At 70.3% G+C, this 23519-nt stretch overlaps 4 protein-coding genes across 5 annotated transcripts; 1 reads left to right on the top strand and 3 right to left on the bottom strand.

The window, feature by feature from the left end:
* Positions 1 to 261: 261 nt before the first annotated feature.
* On the bottom strand, positions 262 to 10330 carry SEMA6C (semaphorin 6C). The gene is made up of 17 exons (XM_084276782.1): positions 10012 to 10330; positions 9783 to 9897; positions 7921 to 7978; positions 7770 to 7826; positions 6828 to 6929; positions 6116 to 6206; positions 5910 to 6032; positions 5133 to 5221; positions 4676 to 4893; positions 4238 to 4369; positions 4006 to 4161; positions 3513 to 3749; positions 3274 to 3411; positions 1943 to 2020; positions 1795 to 1850; positions 1646 to 1693; positions 262 to 1436 (listed from the first exon to the last, which is right to left on the bottom strand). Exons 1-17 carry the CDS (start codon positions 10115 to 10117, stop codon positions 670 to 672), a joined length of 2571 nt encoding a protein of 856 aa, XP_084132908.1. The 5' UTR covers positions 10118 to 10330; the 3' UTR covers positions 262 to 669.
* A 1630-nt stretch (positions 10331 to 11960) lies between these two features.
* On the bottom strand, positions 11961 to 14883 carry LYSMD1 (LysM domain containing 1). The gene is made up of 3 exons (XM_084276789.1): positions 14771 to 14883; positions 13474 to 13736; positions 11961 to 13368 (listed from the first exon to the last, which is right to left on the bottom strand). The coding sequence occupies exons 1-3, from the start codon at positions 14858 to 14860 to the stop codon at positions 13224 to 13226; spliced, it is 498 nt and encodes a 165-aa protein (XP_084132915.1). The 5' UTR covers positions 14861 to 14883; the 3' UTR covers positions 11961 to 13223.
* A 589-nt stretch (positions 14884 to 15472) lies between these two features.
* Positions 15473 to 17205, top strand: LOC311202227 (sodium channel modifier 1-like). 2 transcript variants are annotated; one of them, XM_084276773.1, is made up of 8 exons: positions 15473 to 15542; positions 15875 to 15945; positions 16044 to 16132; positions 16229 to 16320; positions 16409 to 16503; positions 16598 to 16743; positions 16832 to 16946; positions 17024 to 17205. In XM_084276773.1, exons 1-8 carry the CDS (start codon positions 15492 to 15494, stop codon positions 17124 to 17126), a joined length of 762 nt encoding a protein of 253 aa, XP_084132899.1. In that variant the 5' UTR covers positions 15473 to 15491; the 3' UTR covers positions 17127 to 17205. The 2 variants fall into 2 exon arrangements, with proteins under 2 accessions (XP_084132899.1, XP_084132898.1); XM_084276772.1 differs by having other exon boundaries at positions 16595 to 16743.
* An 879-nt stretch (positions 17206 to 18084) lies between these two features.
* Positions 18085 to 23347, bottom strand: TMOD4 (tropomodulin 4). Its single transcript, XM_084276556.1, has 10 exons — positions 23277 to 23347; positions 21332 to 21475; positions 21057 to 21213; positions 20465 to 20587; positions 19625 to 19714; positions 19380 to 19510; positions 18847 to 18954; positions 18499 to 18642; positions 18274 to 18418; positions 18085 to 18183 (listed from the first exon to the last, which is right to left on the bottom strand). The coding sequence occupies exons 2-10, from the start codon at positions 21452 to 21454 to the stop codon at positions 18161 to 18163; spliced, it is 1044 nt and encodes a 347-aa protein (XP_084132682.1). The 5' UTR covers positions 21455 to 21475; positions 23277 to 23347; the 3' UTR covers positions 18085 to 18160.
* Positions 23348 to 23519: the final 172 nt, after the last annotated feature.

The following is a 23519-nucleotide window of genomic DNA, read 5'->3' as shown; positions in this document are numbered from 1 at the left end:
ACAAGCAGCCGAGCACTTGGGACCCGCCCTGTCCCATGGATGTCACCCCCTGTGAGTTGGGGACTGTCCCCATGTCGTTTCTTAAGCAAACACCCATGGCTTTGCCCCGGTGTCAGCCAGCGCCAGGCCATGGTGTCACTGGTGCCAACCTCTCCGTGGGGATGGGGCACCTCAGGGTCCCCAAGCTGGGCTGAGGGGTCTGGTGGCACCTTCTCTTGTCCCCCTCACCCCAGACAGAGCCAGGCAGGCACCGTGTGAGAGTCACCACGTGTTTAATCGCCGCGGCCGGCGCGGGCCGAGCCCGGGTCCTACACGGTAGGACCAACCGAGCTCCGGCGCCGCGAGCCGCCACGTCCCGTGTCCTTCCTGGGGCCCCCAAAGCAGCGAATAAATTAGTCAGGGTCAAAGAAACCACCCCAAAAAACACGAGGGGGTGGGGAGGTGGGGCCACTCGGCACCCCAGAGAGGGTGACAGTGCGTTGGGGGGACCCAGGGACCCTCATCACCCTGGGGAGGGTGACAGGGGCAGCTCTGGGACGCGGAGCCCCCCCCCACGGCACAGAGCTGGGACCCTCCAGCCCCGGGCTGGGGGTGTCTCTGGCTTCAGACCCCCATCCAGGGATGCCCCCTGGGTCCCAGCTGTGCCTGTGTCCCGCGGGGCGGGGGGGCTCAGGGCCGCCCGGGTGCCGCCGGCACCATCAGAGGCTTGGGCAGCACCGGGGGCTTCATGGAGAGGGAGCGCTCCAGGGGCCGGGGTCCCCCGACCGGCCCCCCCGGCGCCCCCAGCGAGTGCATGCGGGTGAGCGCCCGGGCCGGGCCGGGGGGTCTGGTGGGCGCCCCCCCCAGCGAATGACTCTGCACCAGGGGCCGGCGGGGCGGCGGGGGACTGTCGGGGGGCACATCCAGCCGCCGGGGCGTCCCGTCGCGGGGCACCGGGGGGGCACCGGGAAACGGGGCGCCCGGCTGCACGCGGTTGCCGAAAGACCCGGCGCCGGGGGGGGTCCCCGGCCAGCCCGCACCCCCCGGGCCGTGCAGCCGCTGCAGCAGCTCCTCCAGCGCGGCCCTGGGCGGGGGTCCCGGCCCGGGGGGCTCTGGGGAGCCGAACCGAGCGGCTCTCCCGCGCCGGGGCTCTGCCACCCGCTCCTGGGGCGGCTGCGGGGTGGTCTCGGCGGAGGGCGGCTCGGCGGGGTCCCACGAAGCCCCGTGCGGTGGGAGCGGTGGGTAGAGCCGGGGGACGGGCGGCTGCACCGGTGGCCGGGGGGCGGTGGCGGCGGCGGGGGGCGGCTCCGGGGGGGTCTTGGGCGCAGCGGGCCGGCGGCAGCAGGCGGCCACCAGCCCCGCGGCCAGCGCGCCCAGCACGAAGGCGCCCAGCACGCAGCCCGCCAGCACCGGCACCGGCACCGCGGCCGCCGCGCCCGGCCCGGCGTGTCGAACCCCTGCGGGAGCAGCGTCACCCTCGGCCCGCGGGACCTCCCGCCCTCGGGTCCATCCCGGGTCCCTCGCCCACCCCGGGGGTCCCTTCCCCAGTCGCTCTCACCCTCGGGTTCCTCTCCCAAGCCCTGGGCTTCCCCCCACCCCACCCAGCACCCCTCTCCCATCCCTGGGTCCCTCCACCCCACGGACCCTCCCGGCGGGTGTCACTGACCGTGGGCCAAGTCCCTGTTCCCATCACCATCCCCTGCAGCTGGTGCGTCTGTGGGAGCAGAGTGGGGTGACCCTCAGCATCCCTCCATGTCCTCAGTGCCCCCCCCCCCCCACCGTGTCACCCCCTGATTGCCCCCCCCCTCCCATCACCTTGGCAAGTCTCCACGATCCCGGGGGACCCCTCCATGTCCTGCTCGAAGCTGCTTCTGGGGCACACAGGGCACATGTCACCCCTGTCCCCAGTGTGGGGGACACCGGGGACACCGCGATGGGGGGGAGCACCATGGGGGCCACTTACGGAAGGTCCTCGGAGAAGGGGACGCAGCCCCGGGGGGGCAGCCAGACGCAGTAGGGGTCACGGGCAGCCAGGCAGCTCCTGCACGGGGAGGGGGGGGACCCAGGTGCCACGTGCCAGAGCTGCCCGCGCACGTCACTGCGCCCTCGCACGCTCCGGCACACCCCTGGGCCTCGCACGCCCTAGCGCTCCCACAAGGGTCTGTGCCCTCGTGTGCCCTCACCCCCCAGGCACGCTGTGTGCCCCTGTCACCCCTGTGCCCTCTGCACGTCCTCGTGCCCTTTGTACACCCCTGTGCCCTTTGCACACCCTCGTGTCCTTTGCACACCCCTGTGCCCTTTGCACGCCCTCATGCCCTTTGCACACCCCTGTGCCCTTTGCACACCCCTGTGCCATTTGCACACCCTCCTGCCCTTTGCACGCCCCTGTGCCCTTTGCATGCCCTCTTTCCCTTTGCACACCCTCGTGCCCTTTGCACGCCCTCGTGCCCTTTGCACGCCCCTGTGCCCTTTGCACACCCCTGTGCCCTTTGCACGCCCCTGTGCCCTTTGCATGCCCTCGTGCCCTTTGCACACCCCTGTCCCCTTTGCATGCTCCTGTGCCCTTTGCACGCCCTCATGCCCTTTGCACACCCCTGTGCCCTTTGCACGCCCTCATGCCCTTTGCACACCCCTGTGCCATTTGTACATCCCTGTGCCCTTTGCACGCCCCTGTACCCTTTGCATGCCCCTGTGCCCTTTGCACACCCCTGTGCCCTTTGCACGCCCTCGTGCCCTTTGCACACCCCTGTGCCCTTTGCACACCCTCGTACCCTTTGTACGCCCCTGTGCCCTTTGCACACCCTCCTGCCCTTTCCACACTCTCGTGCCCTTTGCACGCCCCTGTGCCCTTTGCACACCCTTGTGCCCTTTGCACGCCCTCGTGCCCTTTGCACGGCCTTGTGCCCTTTGCACACCCCTGTGCCCTTTGCACGCCCCTGTGCCATTTGCACGCCCCTGTGCCCTTTGCACGCCCTCATGCTCTTTGCACGCTCTTGTGCCCTTTGCACACCCCTGTGCCCTTTGCATGCCCTCGTGCCCTTTGCACCCCCCTGTGCCCTTTGCACACCCTCCTGCCCCTTGCACACCCTCGTGCCCTTTGCACGCCCCTGTGCCCTTTGCACACCCTCATGCCCTTTGCACACCCTCGTGCCCTTTGCACACCCCTGTGCCCTTTGCATGCCCTCTTTCCCTTTGCACACCCTCGTACCCTTTGTACGCCCCTGTGCCCTTTGCACGCCCTCATGCCCTTTGCACACCCTCGTGCCCTCGCAGCCCTGGCTGTTCCCCACTCACCTGCGGCAGGCGCCGTGACGGGCGCAGCGGCTCAGGGGCAGCCGCACCAGGCACCCGGCAAAGGCCACGTAGATCTCCCGGCCCGGTGGGTTCAGCTCCAGCCCCAGCACCCGGCTGGCACCCCGCGGTCCCTGGCACCTGCACCCCACAGCACCCATTGCGACTGTGCCCTGGCACCCAGCAGCACCTCACAGTGCCAGCCAGCACCCCACACCATCCCCCCCACCCCCAGCACTCACCGCACAGGGTCGTAGAGGCTGATCTCCTCCAGCAGCAGCGTCTCGGAGCTGCCATCGCCGGTGTCACCAGGCTCCTGGCTGTCACCAGGGGCTGGCGTGCCACCAGGGTGCTGGGTGGCCCCGGGATGCCGCGTGGACACCAGGACCTTCAGCACCCGCCCGTCCTCGGCGCCCAGGAAGAGCACAGTCTGGTTCCCCCGCGGCCCCGCGCCCGTGTCCACCGCCAGCTGCGTCAGCCTGCGCCCAGCACACCCTTCCTTGCACGGGGCCTCGCGCCAGCATCTCGCACCTCAAGCTTTTCACACCCTCACACACCGGGGCTTTGCACACCCTCGTGTGGCCTTGCACACCCCCCTTGCACAAGGACCCTCCCCATCTCCCCATCCCAGGGCACCCTCACCCCACCCCCCTTCACACCCACACCCTCCTCACCCCCATGGCCACCAAGTTCCCACGTCCCCAAGGCCACCCGTTCCCCCCCGCCGGGGTGCACCTGGTGCCGGTGCGGGTGAAGAGGGGCCGCCTGCCGGCGGGGGCCACGGTGCCGTGCAGCAGCGGGTGCTCCTTGGCGAAGGCCAGTGTCTCATCCGGAAAGTCCCCAGAGGTGACGATGGCGGCAGCGGGTCCCATCCCAGCGCAGCAGCCCGGCCTGTGGGCACCCAGGTGTCTTCTGTGGCCTGGGGTAACCCCAGGGTGCTGCAGAGGTGGGGGGGGTGAGGCTGTACCTGGGGTGGGGCACCCTGTCCTCAGGCACTGGGGTCCAGGCGCCGGCAGCACCGCGGGGCTCAGCGAAGGGTCCCTCGAACGCCCGCTCCATGTCAGCCAGGTAGAAGGCGCAGACAGCTGAGCCGGGGATGCTGCAGCAGTGGCAGGGGGTGGCAGTGGCGCTGGGGACACCCCTGTCCCCTCCCCAGGACTCCCAGCTCACCCTTGGTTTGGCTGGGGGATCCCTGCTGCATCCCCAGGCGCTGCTCCCCGCTGCCCCGTGTCCCCACATCCCATCCTGCCGTGTCCCCTGTGAGTCGCCCCCCATCTCCCCTGTCTCCTGGTGTCCCCTGTCTCCTGGTGTCCCCTATCCCCACGCCCCCTGCCCGCTCCCCAGCCCCCTGTCCCCTCAGACCCCCTGTCCCCATGTGTGTCCCCCCCCCCCCAATCCCCACCACCTGTTGGGCTGGGTGCCGAAGAGGGCGAGGACAGCGGGTCGCCCATGCAGGGTCCGGGGGGGTGTCACAGCCTCCAGGACATCGAAATAGAAGGTGGCATCCCCGGGGACAGCGCACTCCAGCCGCACCTTCAGGAACGACGTCCAGCGCCGCTCCAGCACCCGCGGGGAGCCGCCGCGGTCGTTGCGACACACCCGCGCCACCCGCGCCACCGCCACCTGCTCCCGCACCCGGGGGGGGGGGGGTCAGTGCGGGGTCCACGGGTACCCCCCCATCACGCCCCCCCCCCCCGGCCTCAGCACCGGGGCCCGTGGGCATCACTTGGGAGGGTGGGGGGGGGGGACTGGCGCCCAGGGGCACCCACAGCCGGACACCCTGGTGAGGGGTACTGGGGGGTCCTCTGGCTCAGCGCAGGGGGACAGCCCCCCCCTGGGTGCCCCCCAACCCCCGCACCCACCTTGCCCAGGGCGCTGAGCTCCACCGCCACCTCCCTGAAGAAGAAGTAGACGTAGGGGCCGTAGGGCAGCGCCTGGACGAAGTGGGGCTCTGGGGAGAGGGGGGGGGGGGGAGGAGGAGGAGGGGGTGGGGGGGTCGAGGGGTCCATCAGCCCCCCCCCATCACCTCCTGTCCACAGCCCCCAGCCCTGTGCTCATCCCTCCTCTGCCCCCCAGCACGGCCCCGTGCCCACAGCCCAGCCCCCTCTGTGTGTGTCCCCCCCCAGCCCCTACCCCCGCACCCAGCCCCTACCCCCGCCCCCAGCCCCTCTGTGTGTGTCCCCCCAGCCCCTACCCCCCGTACCCAGCCCCTACCCCAGCACCCAGCCCCCCCCTCGCAACCAGCCCCTACCCCCGCCCCCAGCCCCTACCCCTACCCCCGCACCCAGCCCCCACCCCGCACCCAGCCCCTACCCCCGTACCCAGCCTCTACCCCCGCCCCCAGACCCCCCCCCCGTATCCAGCCCCCCCCGCCCCCAGCCCCTACCCCCGTACCCAGCCCCTACCCCCGCCCCCAGCCCCCACCCCCCGCACCAGCCCCTCTGTGTGTGTCCCCCCAGCCCCTACCCACGCACCCAGCCCCCCCCCCGCCCCCAGCCCCTCTGTGTGTCCCCCCCCCAGCCCCTACCCCCGCACCCAGCCCCTACCCCCGCCCCCAGCTCCCCCCCCGCACCCAGCCCCTGTGTGTGTCCCCCCCCAGCCCCTACCCCCGCCCCCAGCCCCCCCCGCCCCGCGGGTACCCTGCAGCCAGCGGGAGCTGTACTTGAGGCTGCGCAGCGGGGGCCGCCCGGGGCTCAGGCTGCGGTAAATCACCGCGTCGCTCGCCTGGAAGTCGGCGACCGTGGCGGAGTACAGGCTGCCGTCTGGGGGGGGACACCAGCATCAGCTCAGGTCCCACCCGGGGACCCCGCTGTGTGTGTCCCCCCCCACCCCATCCAGCACCCACCCACGAAGAGGGCGACGACGCTCTGCTTGGCATCGAAGGGGCACCGGGCTTGGCCGCTCATCTCCTCGCCTTCCAGCGCCAGGCTGCTCACCTGGGGGGGGGGGGAAGGTGCTGAGACCTCCCCAGCTCATCACACACACAACCCCGCCCTGCTGTCCTCAGCATCAGTGGGCAGGTGCTGAGCCCGCCCTGCATTCATCACACCTCTGGGCACTGCCCCGCTGCTCTCCCTGCCAGGGGCTGAGCCCACACACACTCATCACACCTCCCCGTGCTCCCCAGCAGGAGCTGAGCACCCCCCGCATTCATCACACCTCTGGGCACTGCCCCGCTGCTCTCCCTGCCAGGGGCTGAGCCCCCCCACACTCATCACACCTCCCCGTGCTCCCTGGCAGGAGCTGAGCCCCCCCTGCATTCATCACACCTCACACTGCCCCGCTGCTCTCCCTGCCAGGGGCTGAGCCCCCACACACTCATCACACCTCCCCGTGCTCCCCAGCAGGAGCTGAGCCCCCCCCTGCATTCATCACACCTCTGGGCACCGTCCCACTGCTCTCCCTGCCAGGGGCTGAGCCCACACACACTCATCACACCTCCCCATGCTCCTTGCCAGGGGCTGAGCCCCCCCCCCGCATTCATCACACCTCTGGGCACTGTCCCGCTGCTCTCCCTGCCAGGGGCTGAGCCCACACACACTCATCACACCCCCCACCTTGTAGGTGCGGCAGAGGGGGCTGAAGCCGTTGGTGCCGCAGGCCAGGAGGGTCTTGGCGTCGCGGGGCACCAGCACCCGGATGTAGTTGTGACACTCGTCCTGCGTGGGGGGACATGGGGGGGGGCAGGGGGGACACGGGGAGCCCCAGTGTCACCTCCCGCTGCCCAGACCCCCCAGCTTGTCCCTTCCCTCCCCATCCCCTACCCCCTGTCCCCCCACCCATGTGCTGTACCCTCCTCATCCCCCCCTCACCCTGTGGCCCCGCACCCCCCCTCCTCATCCCCCCCTCACCCTGTACCCCCAGACCCCCCCCTCCTCATCCCCCCTCACCCTGTACCCCTGGACCCCCCCTCCTCATGCCCCCTCACCCTGTACCCCTGGACCCCCCCTCCTCATCCCCCCCTCACCCTGTACCCCTGCACCCCCCCTCCCCATCCCCCCCTCACCCCGTACCCCCGCACCCCCCCTCCCCATCCCCCCCTCACCCTGTACCCCCAGACCCCCCCTCCCCATGCCCTCTCACCCTGTACCCCCGGACCCCCCCTCCTCATCCCCCCCTCACCCTGGACTCCCCCTCCTCATCCCCCCCTCACCCTGTACCCCCAGACCCCCCCTCCTCATCCCCCCTCACCCTGTACCCCCGGACCCCCCCTCCTCATGCCCCCTCACCCTGTACCCCCAGACCCCCCCTCCTCATCCCCCCTCACCCTGTACCCCCAGACCCCCCCCCCATGCCCCCTCACCCTGTACCCCCAGACCCCCCCTCCTCATCCCCCCTCACCCTGTACCCCTGGACCCCCCCTCCTCATCCCCCCCTCACCCTGTACCCCTGGACCCCCCCTCCCCATGCCCCCTCACCCTGTACCCCCAGACCCCCCCCTCCCCTCCCCACCCCCCCTGTACCCCCAGACCCCCCCTCCCCTGCCCAGCCCCCTGTACCTGCAGCCGGCCCCTCATGGCGCAGTTCTCCCTGTCCCGTGTCTCCCAGGTGAGGTGCTGCGGGGTGAGGTGAGGTGGGGGGGGTGGGCACAGGGACCCCTCCACCCTGACCCCCCCTGTCCCCAGGGGGTGGCCGCCCCAGCCCCCTTACCCGCTCGGGGTACAGGGTCCCCTGGTCCTGCCCCAGGTCGAAGGCGTAGATGTGATCCCTGCGGGAAGGGCGTGAGCGTGCGGGGGGCACGGGGGGACACGGGGACGTGGGGGGACACATGGGGGGACACATGGGGGGACACATGGGGGGACATGGGGACACACATGGGGACACATGGGGACACACATGGGGGGACACATGTGGGGGGGCAATACGTGGGGACATGGGGACACACATGGGGACACACACATGGGGGGGACACACGTGGGGACATGGGGACACACATGGGGACACACATGGGGGGACACACGTTGGGGGACACACGTGGGGGACACAAGTGGGGACATGGGGACACACATGGGGGACACATGGGGGGACACACGTGGGGGGACACACGTGGGGACATGGGGACACACATGGGGGACACATGGGGGGACACACGTGGGGGGACACACGTGGGGACATGGGGACACACATGGGGACACACATGGGGGGACATGGGGACACACATGGGGGGACACACATAGGGGACACACACGTGGGGGACACACACACGTGGGGACATGGGGACACACATGGGGGACACACATGGGGGGACACACGTAGGGGACACACACGTAGGGGACACACACATGGGGGACACACACACATGGGGACATGGGGACACACAACTGGAGGGGCAGAGGGAGGGGGCACAGGTGTGGCCACACTTGTGCAGCAGCAAACCCGCTGCACACACAGGTGTGAACAAACCTGCCCACGCTTGCACGAGCACAGGAGAGTGAGCACACGAGCACACACAACACACACGAGCACAGGCAAGTGAGCACACGAGCACACACGAGCGTGCACAGGCACCTTCAGGCACAGAGTTGAGGACGCAGAAGCAGCTCCCATGAGTGCACAGGAGCGTGCAAGGGGTGTGCAAGGGGCGTGCAAGGAGTGTGCAAGGAGTGTGCAAGGGGGGTGCAAAGAGCCTGCAAGGAGCGTGCAAGGGGCGTGCGAGGGGAATGCACATGAGCGTGCAAGGGGCACAGAAGGAGCATGCAAGGAGTGTGCAAGGAGCATGTAAGGGGCGTGCAAGGAGCGTGCAAGGGGCATGCAAGGGGCACACAAGGAGTGTGCAAGGGGCATGCAAGGGGCATGCAAGGGGCGTGCAAGGGGCACACAAGGAGCGTGCAAGGGGCGTGCAAGGATCGTGCAAGGGGCGTGCAAGGGGCACACAAGGGGCGTGCGAGGGGTGTGCAAGGGGCACACAAGGAGCGTGCAAGGGGCGTGCCAGGGGCGTGCAAGGAGTGTGTGAGGAGCATGTAAGGGGTGTGCAAGGGGCCTGCAAGGAGCGTGCAAGGGGCGCACAAGGAGCGTGCAAGGGGCACACAAGGAGCATGCAAGGGGCGTGCAAGGAGCGTGCAAGGGGCACACAAGGAGTGTGCAAGGGGTGTGCAAGGAGCGTGTGAGGAGCGTGCAAGGGGTGTGCAAGGGGTGTGCAAGGGGCGTGTGAGGAGCATGCAAGGGGCATGCAAGGAGCGTGCAAGGGGCACACAAGGAGCGTGTAAGGGACATGCAAGGAGCGTGCAAGGGGCACACAAGGGGCGTGCAAGGGGCATGCAAGGGGCACACAAGGGGCGTGCAAGGGGCGTGCAAGGGGCACACAAGGGGCGTGTGAGGGGCATGCACACGAGTGTGCAAGGAGCGTGCAAGGGGCACGCCAGGGGTGTGCAAGGGGTGTGCACACGAGCGTGCAAGGGGCATGCAAGGGGCACACAAGGAGCGTGCAAGGGGCACACAAGGGGCACACAAGGGGCACACAAGGGGCTTGCACACGAGCGTGCCAGGGGCACGCCGGGGCGTGCCGTGCTCACCGCGCAGCCAGCAGCAGGGTCCCGTTGAGCCGCAACATGCGCTGGAAGTCCAGGCCCAGCTGGGCCGCGACGTTGTCCCCACGGAGGCCGCGGAACCGGGGGTACCCGGCGGTGGCTGCGGGGTGAGGGGGGGGGTGTGGGGACACAGTGACGCCCCTCCGGACCCCCACAACCCCCCCAGGGCCCGGTACCCCCCCCAAACCCCCTCCCCAGGCCCTGCCCCGCTCACCTGGCAGCCCCACGGTGCTCCGGGCCACCAGGTCCCGGGGGAAGGCCGGTGCCCCCCCCCCGGGGATGAGGATGAGGAGGACGAAGGGCAGCGGCACCCCCCGCATGGTCACGGGCACCCGGAGGGGCTGCGGGGGGCAGCCAACCCCCCCCCACCCCCCCCAGGCTGCGCGGGGCTGGTGTCAGCGGGGGAAACTGAGGCACGGCCGGGCAGCCCTTCTGGGGGGGGGGGGGCTGGGGATGGGGAAAGGGGGGTCGTGTGTTCCACTGGCCCACCCAGTGCTCCCAGTACCCCCCTCCCAGTGGTCCCAGCGCCCCGATTCCCGGCTCTCCAGTGCCCCCCGCTCTGATGTGGCCGACCCCACGTCCCCAGTGCCGCCTCCCAGTGCTCCCAGAGCTCCCAGTGCTCCCAGTGCCCCCGGGAACTGCTGCCAGCAGCGACGGGACACCACGCACCCCCCCACCCCCTGACAGCCCCTGACAGCCCCCGACACCCCCTGACACCCCAAAACCCCACAACAGCCCCCAACCTCTGACACCCCCTGACACCCCCCGACACCCCTCACCCCCCGACCACCCCCCAACAGCCCTCACCTCCGGACACCCTCTGACACCCCCCACCCCCTGACACCCCCCGACACCCCTCACCCCCCCCTGACACCCCCCACCCCCTGACACGCCCCGACACCCCCTGACACCCCCCATCCCCCGAAACCCCACGACAGCCCCCAACCTCTGACACCCCCCGACACCTCCCACCCACTGACACCCCCAACAGCCCCCACCCCCCGACAGCCCCTGACAACCCCGACACCCCCTACCCCCCGACCACGTCCCGACCACCCCTCACCCTCTGGACACCCCACACCCCCTGACACCCCCGACAGCCCCCACCCCCCGACACCCCCCCACACCCCCCACCACCCCTCACCCCCCCCCGGACACCCCCCACCACCTGACACCCCCCGACAGCCCCCACCCCCTGAGACCCCCTGACACCCTCCACCCCCCGACACCCCCCAACAGCCCCCACCCCCTGACACCCCCCACTCCCTGACACCCCCCGACAACCCCCACCCCCCGACCACCCCCAACAGCCCCCACCCCCCGACCACCCCCCACCCCCTGGCACCCCCCATCCCCTGACACCCCCCACCCCCTGACACCCCCTGACACCCCCCAACAGCCCCCACCCCCCGACACACCCCGACACCCCTCACACCCCCCGACCCCCCTCACACCCCCCCACAACCCCCACCCCCTGACAGCCCCCACCCCCCGACCACCCCCCACCCCCTGACACCCCCCAACACCCCGACCTCCCCCGCCCCCCCCCGCCCCCCCCAACCCCCGGCCCGCAGCACCCCCGCACCCCCCGCTCCGACCCTTTCCCTCCCACCGCCCCAAACCCCCCCCCCACCCCCAGCCCCGGTACCGGCTCCTCTCCCGCACGGACCGAGCAGCCCCGAGCGGCTCCGCCCCGGAACGGGACCGGCCGGTGGCCGGAGCGGGGCGGTCCCGGGGACCCCCCGCGGGACACCCCAGCCCGGCCCCCCCCTCCCCCTCCCCCCAGACAGCCGCTAATTCCCTAATGAGATGATCCTCATTAGCCGCGAGCGCTCGGGATTTGGGGGGGGGGGGGATGAGGGGGGGGGGGCTTGCAAGCCCCCCCCCCCCTCATCCCCCCCCCCCCCCCCGGGGAACCAGCGCCTCTGCCCCGGGGGTGGGGGGGGTGGGAAAAGGTGTGTGGGGGGGGGTCACAGGGGACCGGTGGCCTGGAGGGACCCCAGGGAGACCCCTGGGGCTGGGATGGGGGGGGGTTGGTTTAGGGTGGGGGGGGGACCCAAGGGTGCGGGCACAGGGTGACACCTGGTGGCACCGCGTGGCGTGGCAAGGGGGGGTCCCGGGGTGATGGGGGGGGTGGGTGAGAAACAGGCAGCGCCGAGGGGATGGGGGTTCCCATTTATTTACAGGCACCCAGGGGGTGTCACCATCCCCGGGGGGTCCAGGCACTGGCATGGAGAAGGGAGGAGGGGGGGGACACCCATGGGTGGGTCCCATTAATGGGGGTGGGGGGGGTCCCACAGGGTGGTTCCCATGGGAGGGTCCCATAATGGGGGTGATGGGGGGGGTCCCACAGGGTGGTTCCCATGGGAGGGTCCCATAATGGGGGTGGTGGGGGGGTCCCACAGGGTGGTTCCCATGGGAGGGTCTCATAATGGGGGTGGTGGGGGGGTCCCACAGGGTGGTTCCCATGGGAGGGTCCCATAATGGGGGTGGTGGGGGGTCCCCACAGGGTGGTTCCCATGGGAGGGTCCCATAATGGGGGTGATGGGGAGGGTCCCACAGGGTGGTTCCCATGGGAGGGTCCCATAATGGGGGTGATGGGGAGGGTCCCACAGGGTGGTTCCCATGGGAGGGTCCCATAATGGGGGTGATGGGGAGGGTCCCACAGGGTGGTTCCCATGGGAGGGTCCCATAATGGGGGTGGGGGGGGGTCCCACAGGGTGGTTCCCATGGGAGGGTCCCATAATGGGGGTGGGGGGGGGTCCCACAGGGTGGTTCCCATGGGAGGGTCCCATAATGGGGGTGGGGTCCCACAGGGTGGTTCCCATGGGAGGGTCCCATAATGGGGGTGGGTGGAGGGTCCCACAGGGTGGTTCCCATGGGAGGGTCCCATAATGGGGGTGATGGGGGGGGTCCCACAGGGTGGTTCCCATGGGAGGGTCACATAATGGGGGTGGTGAGGGGTCCCACAGGGTGGTGGGGGGGTCCCACAGGGTGGTTCCCATGGGAGGGTCCCATAATGGGGGTGGTGGGGGGTCCCACAGGGTGGTGGTGGGGTCCCACATGGGGGTCCCACCCCCAGGGTGAGAGCGAAGACGTCCAAATAAATACACCCAGAAGCAAAACCCCAGCTGGGAACACCTGTGCCAGACCTCCCAGTAGCTCCCAGTAGCTCCCAGTCACCCCATGAGAGGGCTGGCCCTTCAGCCAGACCCTTGGGTGTCCCTGCAGCGGGACGGGTCCCTTATAGCAGACAGGGAGGGGACCCCACCCACCTCCCCAAATCCCCCCCTGGGTGTCCCTGCAGCGGGACAGGTCCCTTGTAGCAGACAGGGAGGGGACCCCCCCACCCCCTCCCCAAATCCCTGTGTCCCCTCTGCAGCCCCAGTGGTCCCTGTCCCAGGGGTGGGGGTCACATCCCCAGTGTCACAGCGTGAAGATCTCATCCTCAGCATCCCGGAGCGCGGCCGCCCGCGGGGTCCTGGTGAGGGGCCGGGGGCCGAGACGGGACCCCCGCGACGTGGCGGCGTCGCCGGTACCGGGGTTGTGGGTGCCGTGGAGCTCGGTCGTGCTGCCAGGGGGACACAGGGGTGGTGGTAGTGAGGGGGGGTGCTCTACCACACCCCCCACACCCCCCCTCCTCAGTGACAGACCCTGGGTGGGGGGCTCAGCTCACCCGGCGCGGAGCTGCTGCGCCGCCGCCGCCGCCGCCTTGGAGCGCCCGATCTCGGCGTCCAGCTGCTGCAGGAACGCGGCGGCCGACAGGTCGTGGCGGGATGGGAGGGGATGGGATGGGGTGTCCCCCCCCTGGGGGGTGGGCGCATCCTGGTCCTGGGGACAGGGTCCCTCCGGCGTCAGCGGTGCGGGGATGAGGAGGGTGGGCTTGAGGAAGATGGTGTCCGAGGTGTAGAGGCGGTTGGCGCGTTTGATCTGCTCCATCTGCCGGGGTGGGGATGGGGGTGGGGGTGGGATGGGGATGGGATGGGGGTGGGATGGGGATGGGGGTGGGATGGGATGGGGATGGGATGGGGTTGGGATGGGGTTGGGATGGGATGGGGATGGGGAGGGGATGGGGATGGGGAGGGGATGGGGAGGGGGTGGGATTGGGATGGGGGTGGGATGGGATGGGGATGGGATGGGATGGCATGGGGATGGGATGGGGATGGGGATGGGGATGGGATTGGGATGGGGGTGGGATGGGATGGGGATGGGATGGGATGGCATGGGGATGGGATGGGGATGGGGATGGGGATGGGATGGGGATGGGGAGGGGATGGGGAGGGGATGGGATGGGGATGGGGAGGGGGTGGGATGGGGTTGGGGATGGGGATGGAGATGGGGAGGGGATGGGATGGGGATGGGATGGGGATGGGGAGGGGATGGGGGTGGGATGGGGTGGGGATGGGATGGGGATGGGGATGGGATGGGGTTGGGGATGGGATGGGGATGGGATGGGGTTGGGGATGGGATGGGATGGGATGGGGATGGGATGGGGAGGATGGGGAGGGGATGGGGAGGAGATGGGGATGGGGATGGGATGGGGTGGGGATGGGATGGGGATGGGATGGGGTTAGGGATGGGATGGGGATGGGATGGGGATGGGATGGGGTTGGGGATGGGATGGGGATGGGATGGGGACGGCATGGGGATGGGATGGGGATGGGGAGGGGATGGGATGGGGATGGGGTTGGGATGGGGATGGGATGGGGGTGGGGATGGGGATGGGATGGGGATGGGGGTGGGATGGGGATGGGGGTGGGGAGGGGATGGGGATGGGATGGGGAGGGGATGGGGATGGGATGGGGATGGGGATGGGGTGGGACAGAATCAGGTTGCGATGGGGCCGCGTGGGGCCGGGGCAGCCGCCAGACAGCCGCCGCGCCTGGCCGGGGCAGGGCAGGGGCCAGGAGGGGTCATTCCCGGCGCCCCCGCCCCGGTTCCCCCGCTCTGCCCCGCGCCGGCCGCCCGCTCACCGTCACCCCGTAGCGCAGCGCCAGCCCGGGCAGCGTGTCCCCGGGCTCCAGCCGGTGCTCCCGGGCAGCTCCGCCGCTCCCCGCCGCCATGGCGGGACGGCCCCGCTCAGCGCCGGTGCCCAGCAGCGCGGCCGGGGGGCCTCATACGAACGGCCGCGGGTCCCGGTGAGACCGGAGCCTCCAGGCCCGGCCCGGCCGCTCGCGCGGAGCATTCTGGGAACTGTAGTCCGGCCGGGCCGAGGCCACCGCCCCGCCGCCATCCCCCCCCCCCCCCCCCCCGCCCCGTGGCGGGGCCCCTCCCGGCCCCCGCCCGGCCCCGGCTCCTGCCCCCCGGGGGTCGCCGCGCTGCCCGCGGGGGACGAGCGGCCGGAACCACAACTGGCGGCCCCGGGGCCGGTGGGGAGCGGAGAGGCGGCGGGGCCGGGCGGCTGCGAGTCCCGCCCCACGCAGAGGCCACGCCCCCTCAGCCCCAAACCACGCCCACCACGCAGCAAGCCCCGCCCCCCGTCCGACCCCCGACCAATCAGCGCCACACCCAGGCCACGCCCACTCACTCCCCCCGCCCACCCGACGCAGCACGCATGGCCACGCCCCCCTTTTCGCGCCCTCGCAGCCACGCCCCTCGCGCTCTCTAATTGGCCGCCGCCGCCGCGCGCGCCCTGCCGGGAACGGAGCCCGGAAGCCGGGCGGGAGCGAGGCCGTTGCCATAGCGACGGCCGCCATGTCCTTCAAGCGGGAGGGGGACGACTCCGCGCAGCTCGGGGTGCTGCAGGTGGGTGTCCCGCGTCCCCCCCCCCCCCCCCGCCTTCCGATCCCGGTTCCCCGACCCCGCCCCGGCCTCTCCTCCCCTGCGCTCCCTTCCCCTCGTACCCACCGGCTGCGCCCCCTCCGCGGTGCAGCCCGCGGCCTGGCCGCCTCCCACCCCCCGTACCCCGGCCTCTCCCCCCGGCCGAAGGGGCAGGCCCAGCGCTGAGCTTGGCTCCCGCGGGGTGAAGCAGGGGCTGAGCCCCCCCGCTCCAGCAGCAGTTCCAGGAGGAGTGGGGGGGTCTGGACACACGAGGAGCCCTCCCCGCCCCCCCTCAACCCCCCCCTGGTCTCTCCCAGAAAAGGCGCGTGGCGGATCTGCTGGCCAACTACATCCCTGAGGATGAGGCGCTGCTGCTGCGGAGCGGGAGGTGAGTGAGACCCCCGGGGGCAGCCCCAGCACCCCCCTTAAACCCTCCCCCTACCGCTGGCAGGGCCTGATGGCAGCTTCCCCCCCACCCCGGCCCAGGTACGCCTGCACCGTGTGCGCCCACCGCCCCGTCTTCGACACGCTGGACGTGCTGACGGTTCATCGGGCTGGCAAGAAGCACACGAGCAGTGAGTGAGGGGCTGGCAAGGGGTGTGTGGGGGGTCTGTGGGGGTGGGCTGCCCCCTAGCCAGCGCCCCCCCCTTGCCCCTTCGCTCTCCCCCCAGGCCTGCAGCGCTTCTACAGCAGGAAGCGCTCGCTCCAGGACGCGGCCCCGACGCAGCAGCGCGAGGAAGCGGCGGAGGCAGAGGGCACGCAGGTTGATGGACGTCCCTTCCTCACCCTGACTGATTCTCCACCTCCTCATCCAGGCTCCCCCCTCCCCAAGCTCTGTCCTCTCTCCCCAGGGCTGCCCAGCCCCTCTCCTGGCACGGACGAGGCGCATCGCCCGCAGCGCCCTGCTGAAGGCCGCTCCCTACAGCAGCTGCTGCCGCCGGACGGGGTGAGGCTGCTGGAGGGTGGGCTGAAGCTCTGGGCTTCCCCAGTGGGGGTGGCACCTGCCTGGATTGAGACCCCCACTCCTTCTCCCACAGCAGGCTGGAGGGAAGCAGCTCGTGCGCTGGGGTGACCCAAGTGGGGCCAAACGCTGCCTCGCCGCCGCCGGAGGCGTCGCAGAGGAACAGGGGAGCCGTGGACGCCAGCGCCGCAGCCCTGCTGCCGGGACACCGCGCCGGGCGAGCGGGTAAGAGCTGCCCTGGTGCCTTTGGGGCTCTTGGTGGGGCTTCCCCACTTCCTGCAGGTCCCCCCCCAACCCCTCTCTGCTCTCCCAGGCACAGCGGGAGCAGCTCCAGCTCGGACACGGAGAGGTGATGGAGAACAAACCGCGGCGGCAGCGCTGAGCCCCGAGCGGCGCCAGGTCCTGCGGCGGTACCTGCAGCTCCGCAGGTGAGTCTGGGCCACGCCGGGAGCGCCGGGAGCGCCGCAGCGAGCCGGCGCTCAGCTCTCTGCCCTCCCTTTCCCAGTGCTGGCTGGATCCAGGACCCCTCTGGCAAGTGGGTGAAGGATGAGAACGCCGAGTTCGACTCGGATGAGGATGAGCCGCCGCCCGAGCTGCTGCCGGCATGAGGCCCCCCGGGCTGCTGGTGTCCCCCCCACTCCCACACCCCTGGGCTGTCCCCGAGCCCCAGCACTAATAGAGGCTCCTGGAGAGGATGGAGGTGTCTGAGCTGTTGGGGAGGGGTCACAGTGGGGAGTCCCAGCCTTGGGATGCTGCCCTGGGGATGTTTCTGGGTGCTGCTGCCCCAGCCGGAGCCCCGCACGCGCTGCCAACCTCCCCGTGGGTCTGAGCCCGGCCCTCCTGGCCCCGGCCCGCGGCTCCTGTCCTCACACACTGGCAGGTGCTGGCGGGTCGTGGCCTTTCAGGGTGGCGGTGCTGGGTTCCCCTCCTCCTCCCCAGTCCCAGCAGCTGTCCCAGTGCTACACTGCCCTCCCCCTGCCTCAGTTTCCCCCCCCCCCCCCTTTTCCTGCCAGCCTTTGGGGCTTTGTTTATAGGGCTGTACCCTGAGCACCCAGCACCCACCCAGGGGTCTTTCTGGGCCCTGGGGCTGGATCCTGTCCCTGGGGGGGCTGGGCCCTCCCTGGCAGCACTCCCTGGGGTGCTGTTCTTACCCCCAGGATGTACCCGCTTGCTCAGCTCCTGCCTATAAATAGGTGGGGGGACCTATAAATAGGCTCTGCATCCCCCCACCCGCCTCACCGGGCCACAGGTGCCAGCCCCCACGGGCCCTGGGTGCCCAGCTCCATGTCATGGGGGCACCCCACTGGCTGCTGGGGGGCTGTGCTGCTCCCCCCATCCCTCCCAGTCCTGTAACCCAATCCTCCCAGTATAAATACCCCATTCTGCTGCTCCCTGAGGGGATCCAGGCGTCCGGTGTGGCCCCGGGGATTAAGGGCTGGAGGATAACAGGGGCCTCAAGCCCCACAAGAAGGGGGGTGCCCCCGCTGCCTCCTCACCCTCTCGGCCCTGTGACCCCAATCCTGGCCCCACACACCAGTCCTGTCACATCCCAGTGGATCCCAAAGCTGCATCTCTCCATCCTCTTTATTCCCAGCGGCCCTGGGAGCCGGAGCCAAACCCCTTTGTGCCGGGGGGGGCTGCGTTAGGTTTTCTTCTGCTTGCGACCTGGGGTGGGGGATAGAGGAGGGGGCTGTGTCAGAGGGACCCTCCCTGTGCCCCCTTTGCCCTGGGAAGGGCCGTGGGGGGGACACTCACGGAGCTCGTTGTTGTTGGTGATGGCGATGGCGGCGCGGGCGCGGGGGCCTTGCTGCGTGAAGTGGTATCCGAAGCGCACGACCGACGGGCACTGCTCCAGCATGGTGGCCATCTCCATCTCCACTGTGTCACCCAGCCGCTGGCACTGTGGGGACAGGGTGGAACCAGGCACACCAGGACACTGGGGACACCCCTGTCCCCTCCCCAGGCCACCCCATCCCTTACCTGGTTGTCCACCTTGAGCTCGCTCAGGGTGCTGTTGTGGTACATGGCCTTGATGATGCTCATCATGCCGGCGCTGGTGATGAAGTTGGACTCGATGTTGAGGCTCTGCAGGGTCTTGTTCTCCATCAGCATCTCGGCCACAGCCTGTGTGTCACCTCAGGGTGTCACCTCAGGGTGTCACCCAGGGCTGGCACCCCCTCCTCGGGCACATCCTGGGCTACCGGCGCTCCAGGGGACGGTGGAGAAGCCGCCATCGCCCGGGTTTGCCGGTGGCCAGGGTGGAGCTGGGGGGGCAGGGGCCGTGTCCCCTCCCTGTCTGGGGACATGGGGACGTGGGGTGGGACTCACGCTGGCCACGGGGTCGTTGCTTCTGGTGGCGACCAGGCTGAGCTTCTTGACGTGGGTGTTGGTTTTCATGGCCTCACAGATGGCCTTCAGCGTGGCCACCGGAATGTCCTGCCACAGGGGACACGGGGAGGGGTGAGTGGTGGGGGCTGGAGGTGGCCCCAGGGGTACAGGACCACCCCAAAAGGGTGCTGGATGTCACCCAGGGGCTGTAAGTGGCACTGAGGGGTGTAGGGTGGCACTGGTGGGACACGGCTGCCCCTGCATGGGGACCTGCAGCGCCCTGGGCTGCATCAGGGTGACAAACACCCTAAGGACACCCTGAAACAGGGGCCAACCCCACAGGGACACCCTGGGACAGGGTGATGATGCACCATGGGGACACCTCGGGATGGGACCACTCAACCTGGCAGCACCCAGGGATACCCTGGGCCAGGGACCAGCCCCCTGGGGACACCCAGGCTTGGGACTAGCACCCTTGGGACCCCCCCCAGGGGGGAGCAGCGCCCTTGGGGACGCTGCCACGGGTCCTTCACCTTGATGTTGTTGAGGTTGACGTCCTCCAGCGCCCCGTCGTTGGCCTGGATCTGCCGCAGCGTCTCCTCCACGTTGGTGGGATTCGGGGGCTCATCCGGCACCGGCTTGTACGTGTCGGGCTTCACCACGCCTGGGGCACACGTGGGGACACGTGTGGGTGTCCACAGGGCTGGGGACCCGGCTGTGGGTCCCCAGGGGTGGTCTGGTCCCCCCTTACTCCTGCCCCCAGCCCCTCAGCACTCACTGTTGATGCCCTCGGTGTTGGAGATGGTCCCGCTGCAGATGGCATCGTAGTACTGCTTGTTGCTCATCAGGGTGTACATGCCCAGGATGGCTGTGGGCACAGGGGGTCAGCGGGCGCTCCGGGACCCCCACCCACCCCAGGGGGTGGCTGCACCCCTCAGCCCAGCCCAGGGGGTGCCGGGGAAGCCGTGGGGAGCGGGTGGGCTGGGGGCCAGCGCTGAAAGCCGAGCAGGGGGGCCCGGTGCTGCTTTTAGCCAGGGCCTGGCACGGGCCCAGGGGTAGTGGCGGGGGGGGGAGGCTGGGCTGCGCCTGGCACCGCGGAGCGACGCGCTGGCCCCGTGCGACGCGGCCCCTCGTGCAACGAACCGTCCTGGTGTAACCACAGCACCGTGCAACGTGCTGCGGGGAGCTGCTGTGGGACACGCGGCCCCGTGCGAGGCGGTGGCGGCGCGGTGTGCGGGGCCGCGGTGTGACGGGGTGGCCATGGTGTGAGGCCGCGGTGTGACGGGGTGGCCATGGCGTGAGGCCGCGGTGTGGCGGGGTGGCCATGGCGTGAGGCCGCGGTGTGACGGGGTGGCCATGGCGTGCGGGGCCACGGTGTGATGGGGTGGCCATGGCGTGAGGCCGCGGTGTGACGGGGTGGCCGCGGTGCCGTGGGGTGGCCGTGGTGAGACGGGGTGGCCGCGGTGTGACAGGGTGAGATGGGGTGGCCATTGTGCGAGGCTGGGGTGTGACAGGGTGTGACGGGGTGTGACAGGGTGTGACAAAGTGTGACAGGGTGTGAGGGGGTGTGACAGGGTGTGACAGGGTGGCTGCAGTGTGGTCCCCGTGCCAGACCCACCGGCGATGTCGCACATCTCGGCCTCGGTGGCGTTGGCCAGCGCCTCCTCCAGCTCGGGCTCCAGCGTGATCTGCTCCTCCCGCGGGATCTCCCGCGTCGGGTTCTTGGGCACGAAGGGTTTCCCTGGGCGTGGGGACGTGGGTCACACCCCACCCAGCCTCACACCACCCCGGTGACGCCGGCGCATGGGCCACGCTGGGCAGAGGGGACGTGGCTGGAAGGTGGCTGTGCCTGGGGGTGACACTGTCAGGGGTGGCTGTCCAGGGAGGGGGTGACAGCGCCAGCGGGTGACATCCTGGGGGGGGGTCTGGGTGACAGTACCAGGAGGGGGTGATGATGCCGGGGTGGACACAGCTTTGCCACAGGGTGGCCTTGCTGGGGGGGGGGGGGGCCATGACTGGGGGTGACATTGCCAGGGGTGGCCATGCCCGGGGCTGGCGGGGACCCAGCTCGCCCCGGACACCCGAGCCGCTGGCGAGGACCGTTCCGCCAGGCTAAATATACCCAGCGCTGCGGGGCCCCTGCTCCCCGCTGCCCTGTGTCCCCCTGGGTGTCCCCCCCCAACCCCCCCAGGCCCCCCCCACCCCCCCACCTTTCTTCTCGCCGGTGAAGGGCACCAGGTCGTCGCGCTCGCCGGCCTCCAGCGCCTGTTTCTCCAGGTGCTGCAGCAGCGCATCGCGGTCCAGCGGCCCCGTCGGGCTCTTCTGCGTCTGGTCGCGCTGCCGCAGCCCCGCCGGCAGCAGCACGTTCTGTGTGTCACCCCCACACCATGCGTGTCACCCACGGGGGACATGGGTGGCACCTCTCCCCCTTGTCACACATACACCCCCCCCCACACACACCCCCCCTGCTGTGCCCGGGACCCACCTCAGGGTCCATCTCCAGCAGCTCCATGTCCAGCTGCTCCAGCTCCTCGGCCGACAGCTCCCGTAGGATCTTGTCCTCGTCGATGTCCCGGTACTTCTCCAGCTCCTGCCGGTAGGACGTCATGGTGGGGGGCCAGAGGGGGGCCTGGGGGGGGTGAGCAGCTGTCAGGGTCTCCTCAGGGTGGGGGGACACCCTGTGCCACAGTGATTCCCCCCCCCAGCGCAGGGTCCCTTTGTGCCACGGGGTGGTACTGGGTTCCCACCAGGATGGGGGAACCCCAGGGTGGGGGTTCAGGGGGGAAATGGGGGGTCTCCTGGGGGGGCCTGGGGAGGTGACAGTGGGGTTGAGCAGCCATTGGTGTCTCCTCAGGGTGGGGGGACAACCTGTGTTCCCCCCAGCGCAGGGTCCCTTCGTGCCATGGGGTGGTACTGGGTTCCCACCCGGCTGGGGGAACCCCAGGGTGGGGGTTCAGGGGGGAAATGGGGGGTCTCTTGGGGGGGCCTGGGGGGGTGACAGTGGGGATGAGCAGCCATTGGGGTCTCCTCAGGGTGGGGGGACACCCTGTGCCACAGTGATTCCCCCCCCCAGCGCAGGGTCCCTTTGTGCCACGGGGTGGTACTGGGTTCCCACCAGGCTGGGGGAACCCCAGGGTGGGGGTTCAGGGGGGAAATGGGGGGTCTCCTGGGGGGCCTGGGGGGGTGACAGTGGGGCTGAGCAGCTGTCAGGGTCTCCTCAGGGTGGGGGGACACCCTGTGCCACAGTGATTCCCCCGCCAGCGCAGGGTCCCTTCATGCCACAGGGCTGGGGAACCCCCAAGGTGGGGGTTCAGGGGGGAAATGGGGGGTCTCTTGGGGGGGCCCGGAGGGGGTGACAGTAGGGTTGAGCAGCCGTCGGGGTCTCCTCAGGGTGGGGGGACACCCTGTGTTCCCCCCAGCGCAGGGTCCCTTCGTGCCACGGGGTGGTAGTGGGTTCCCACCAGGATGGGGGAACCCCATGTGGGGGTTCAGGGAGGAAATGGGGGGTGTCTTAGGGGGGCTTCTGGGGGGTGACAGTGGGGTTGAGCAGCTGTCAGGGTCTCCTCAGGGTGGTGGGACACCCTGTGTCCCCCCCAGCGCAGGGTCCCTTCGTGCCACGGCGTGGTACTGGGTTCCCACCAGGCTGGGGGAACCCCAGGGTGGGGGTTCAGGGGGGAAATGGGGTGTCTCTTAGGGGGGGCCTGGGGGGGTGACAGTGGGGTTGACCAGCTGTCAGGGTCTCCTCAGGGTGGGGGGGACACCCTGTGCCACAGTGATTCTCCCCCCCCCAGCACAGGGTCCCTTCGTGCCACGGGGTGGTACTGGGTTCCCACCAGGATGGGGGAACCCCAGGGTGGGGGTTCAGGGTGGAAGTAGGGGGGGTCTCTTGGGGAAACTGAGTCATGCCTCCAAGGTGCTCCCCAGGGCCAGAACCTAGTGGCCCCCCCAGCCTCCTCCAGTGTTTGGGAGGCAGGCCCCAGTTTGGCAGCCCCAATCCCCCCCCTCCCAGAGCCCCTTTGCCCCCCCAAGATGGGTCCCCACCTCCTGGGGGGGCTGCATGAGTAACTACTGAGGCCGTGAGTCCTCCTGGCACTGGGGTCAGGTTCCCCCCAGGGAAGCAGGTTGGGATTTGCCCCCCCAACACCAGGGTCCCCCATCTGGGGGGGTGACACACACACACAGACCCACACCCAGTGTCCCTGGGAGGGACCATGAACCCAGGGTCGAGAGCTGGGGGGGTCCCAGCAGCACCCAGTGACCCCACAGTTGGTGTCCCCGGGGAGTGACACACCCCCTACCCCACCCCAGGAAGCCCTAACCCCAGGAACCCTCCACCCCAGGGCCCCCCCAACCCCAGGATCCCCCACTCCTAGGACCCCAACCCCAGGGTCCCCAGCCCCTGGGACCCTCCGCCCCCCCCCCGGCGCTACCTGGCGGCTGCGGGCGGAGCTGCCTGCCGAGCCGGTGCTGAGCCAAGGGCTCCGGCCGCGCAGGGCATGAGATCAGCGTTTTATTCTGCGAGCCGCGGGGAGGGGCTGGATCACATATCCCCGGGCGTTATCGAGCCCTGCCAGCCCCATGGCTCCACCCCAGCACCCCGGGGGGGGCCCCTTCCCGACCCCTGCTTTCCCTGGATAGGCTGGGCTCTCATTGCCCCTTCATGATGGGAGGGT

Source organism: Gallinula chloropus, assembly GCF_964237585.1.
Source record: "Gallinula chloropus genome assembly, chromosome: 29".
In the NCBI taxonomy this organism is placed as follows: Eukaryota; Metazoa; Chordata; class Aves; order Gruiformes; family Rallidae; genus Gallinula; species Gallinula chloropus.
The sequence above is the reverse complement of the archived record's forward strand: the minus strand, read 5'-3'. Positions and strand labels throughout refer to the sequence as shown.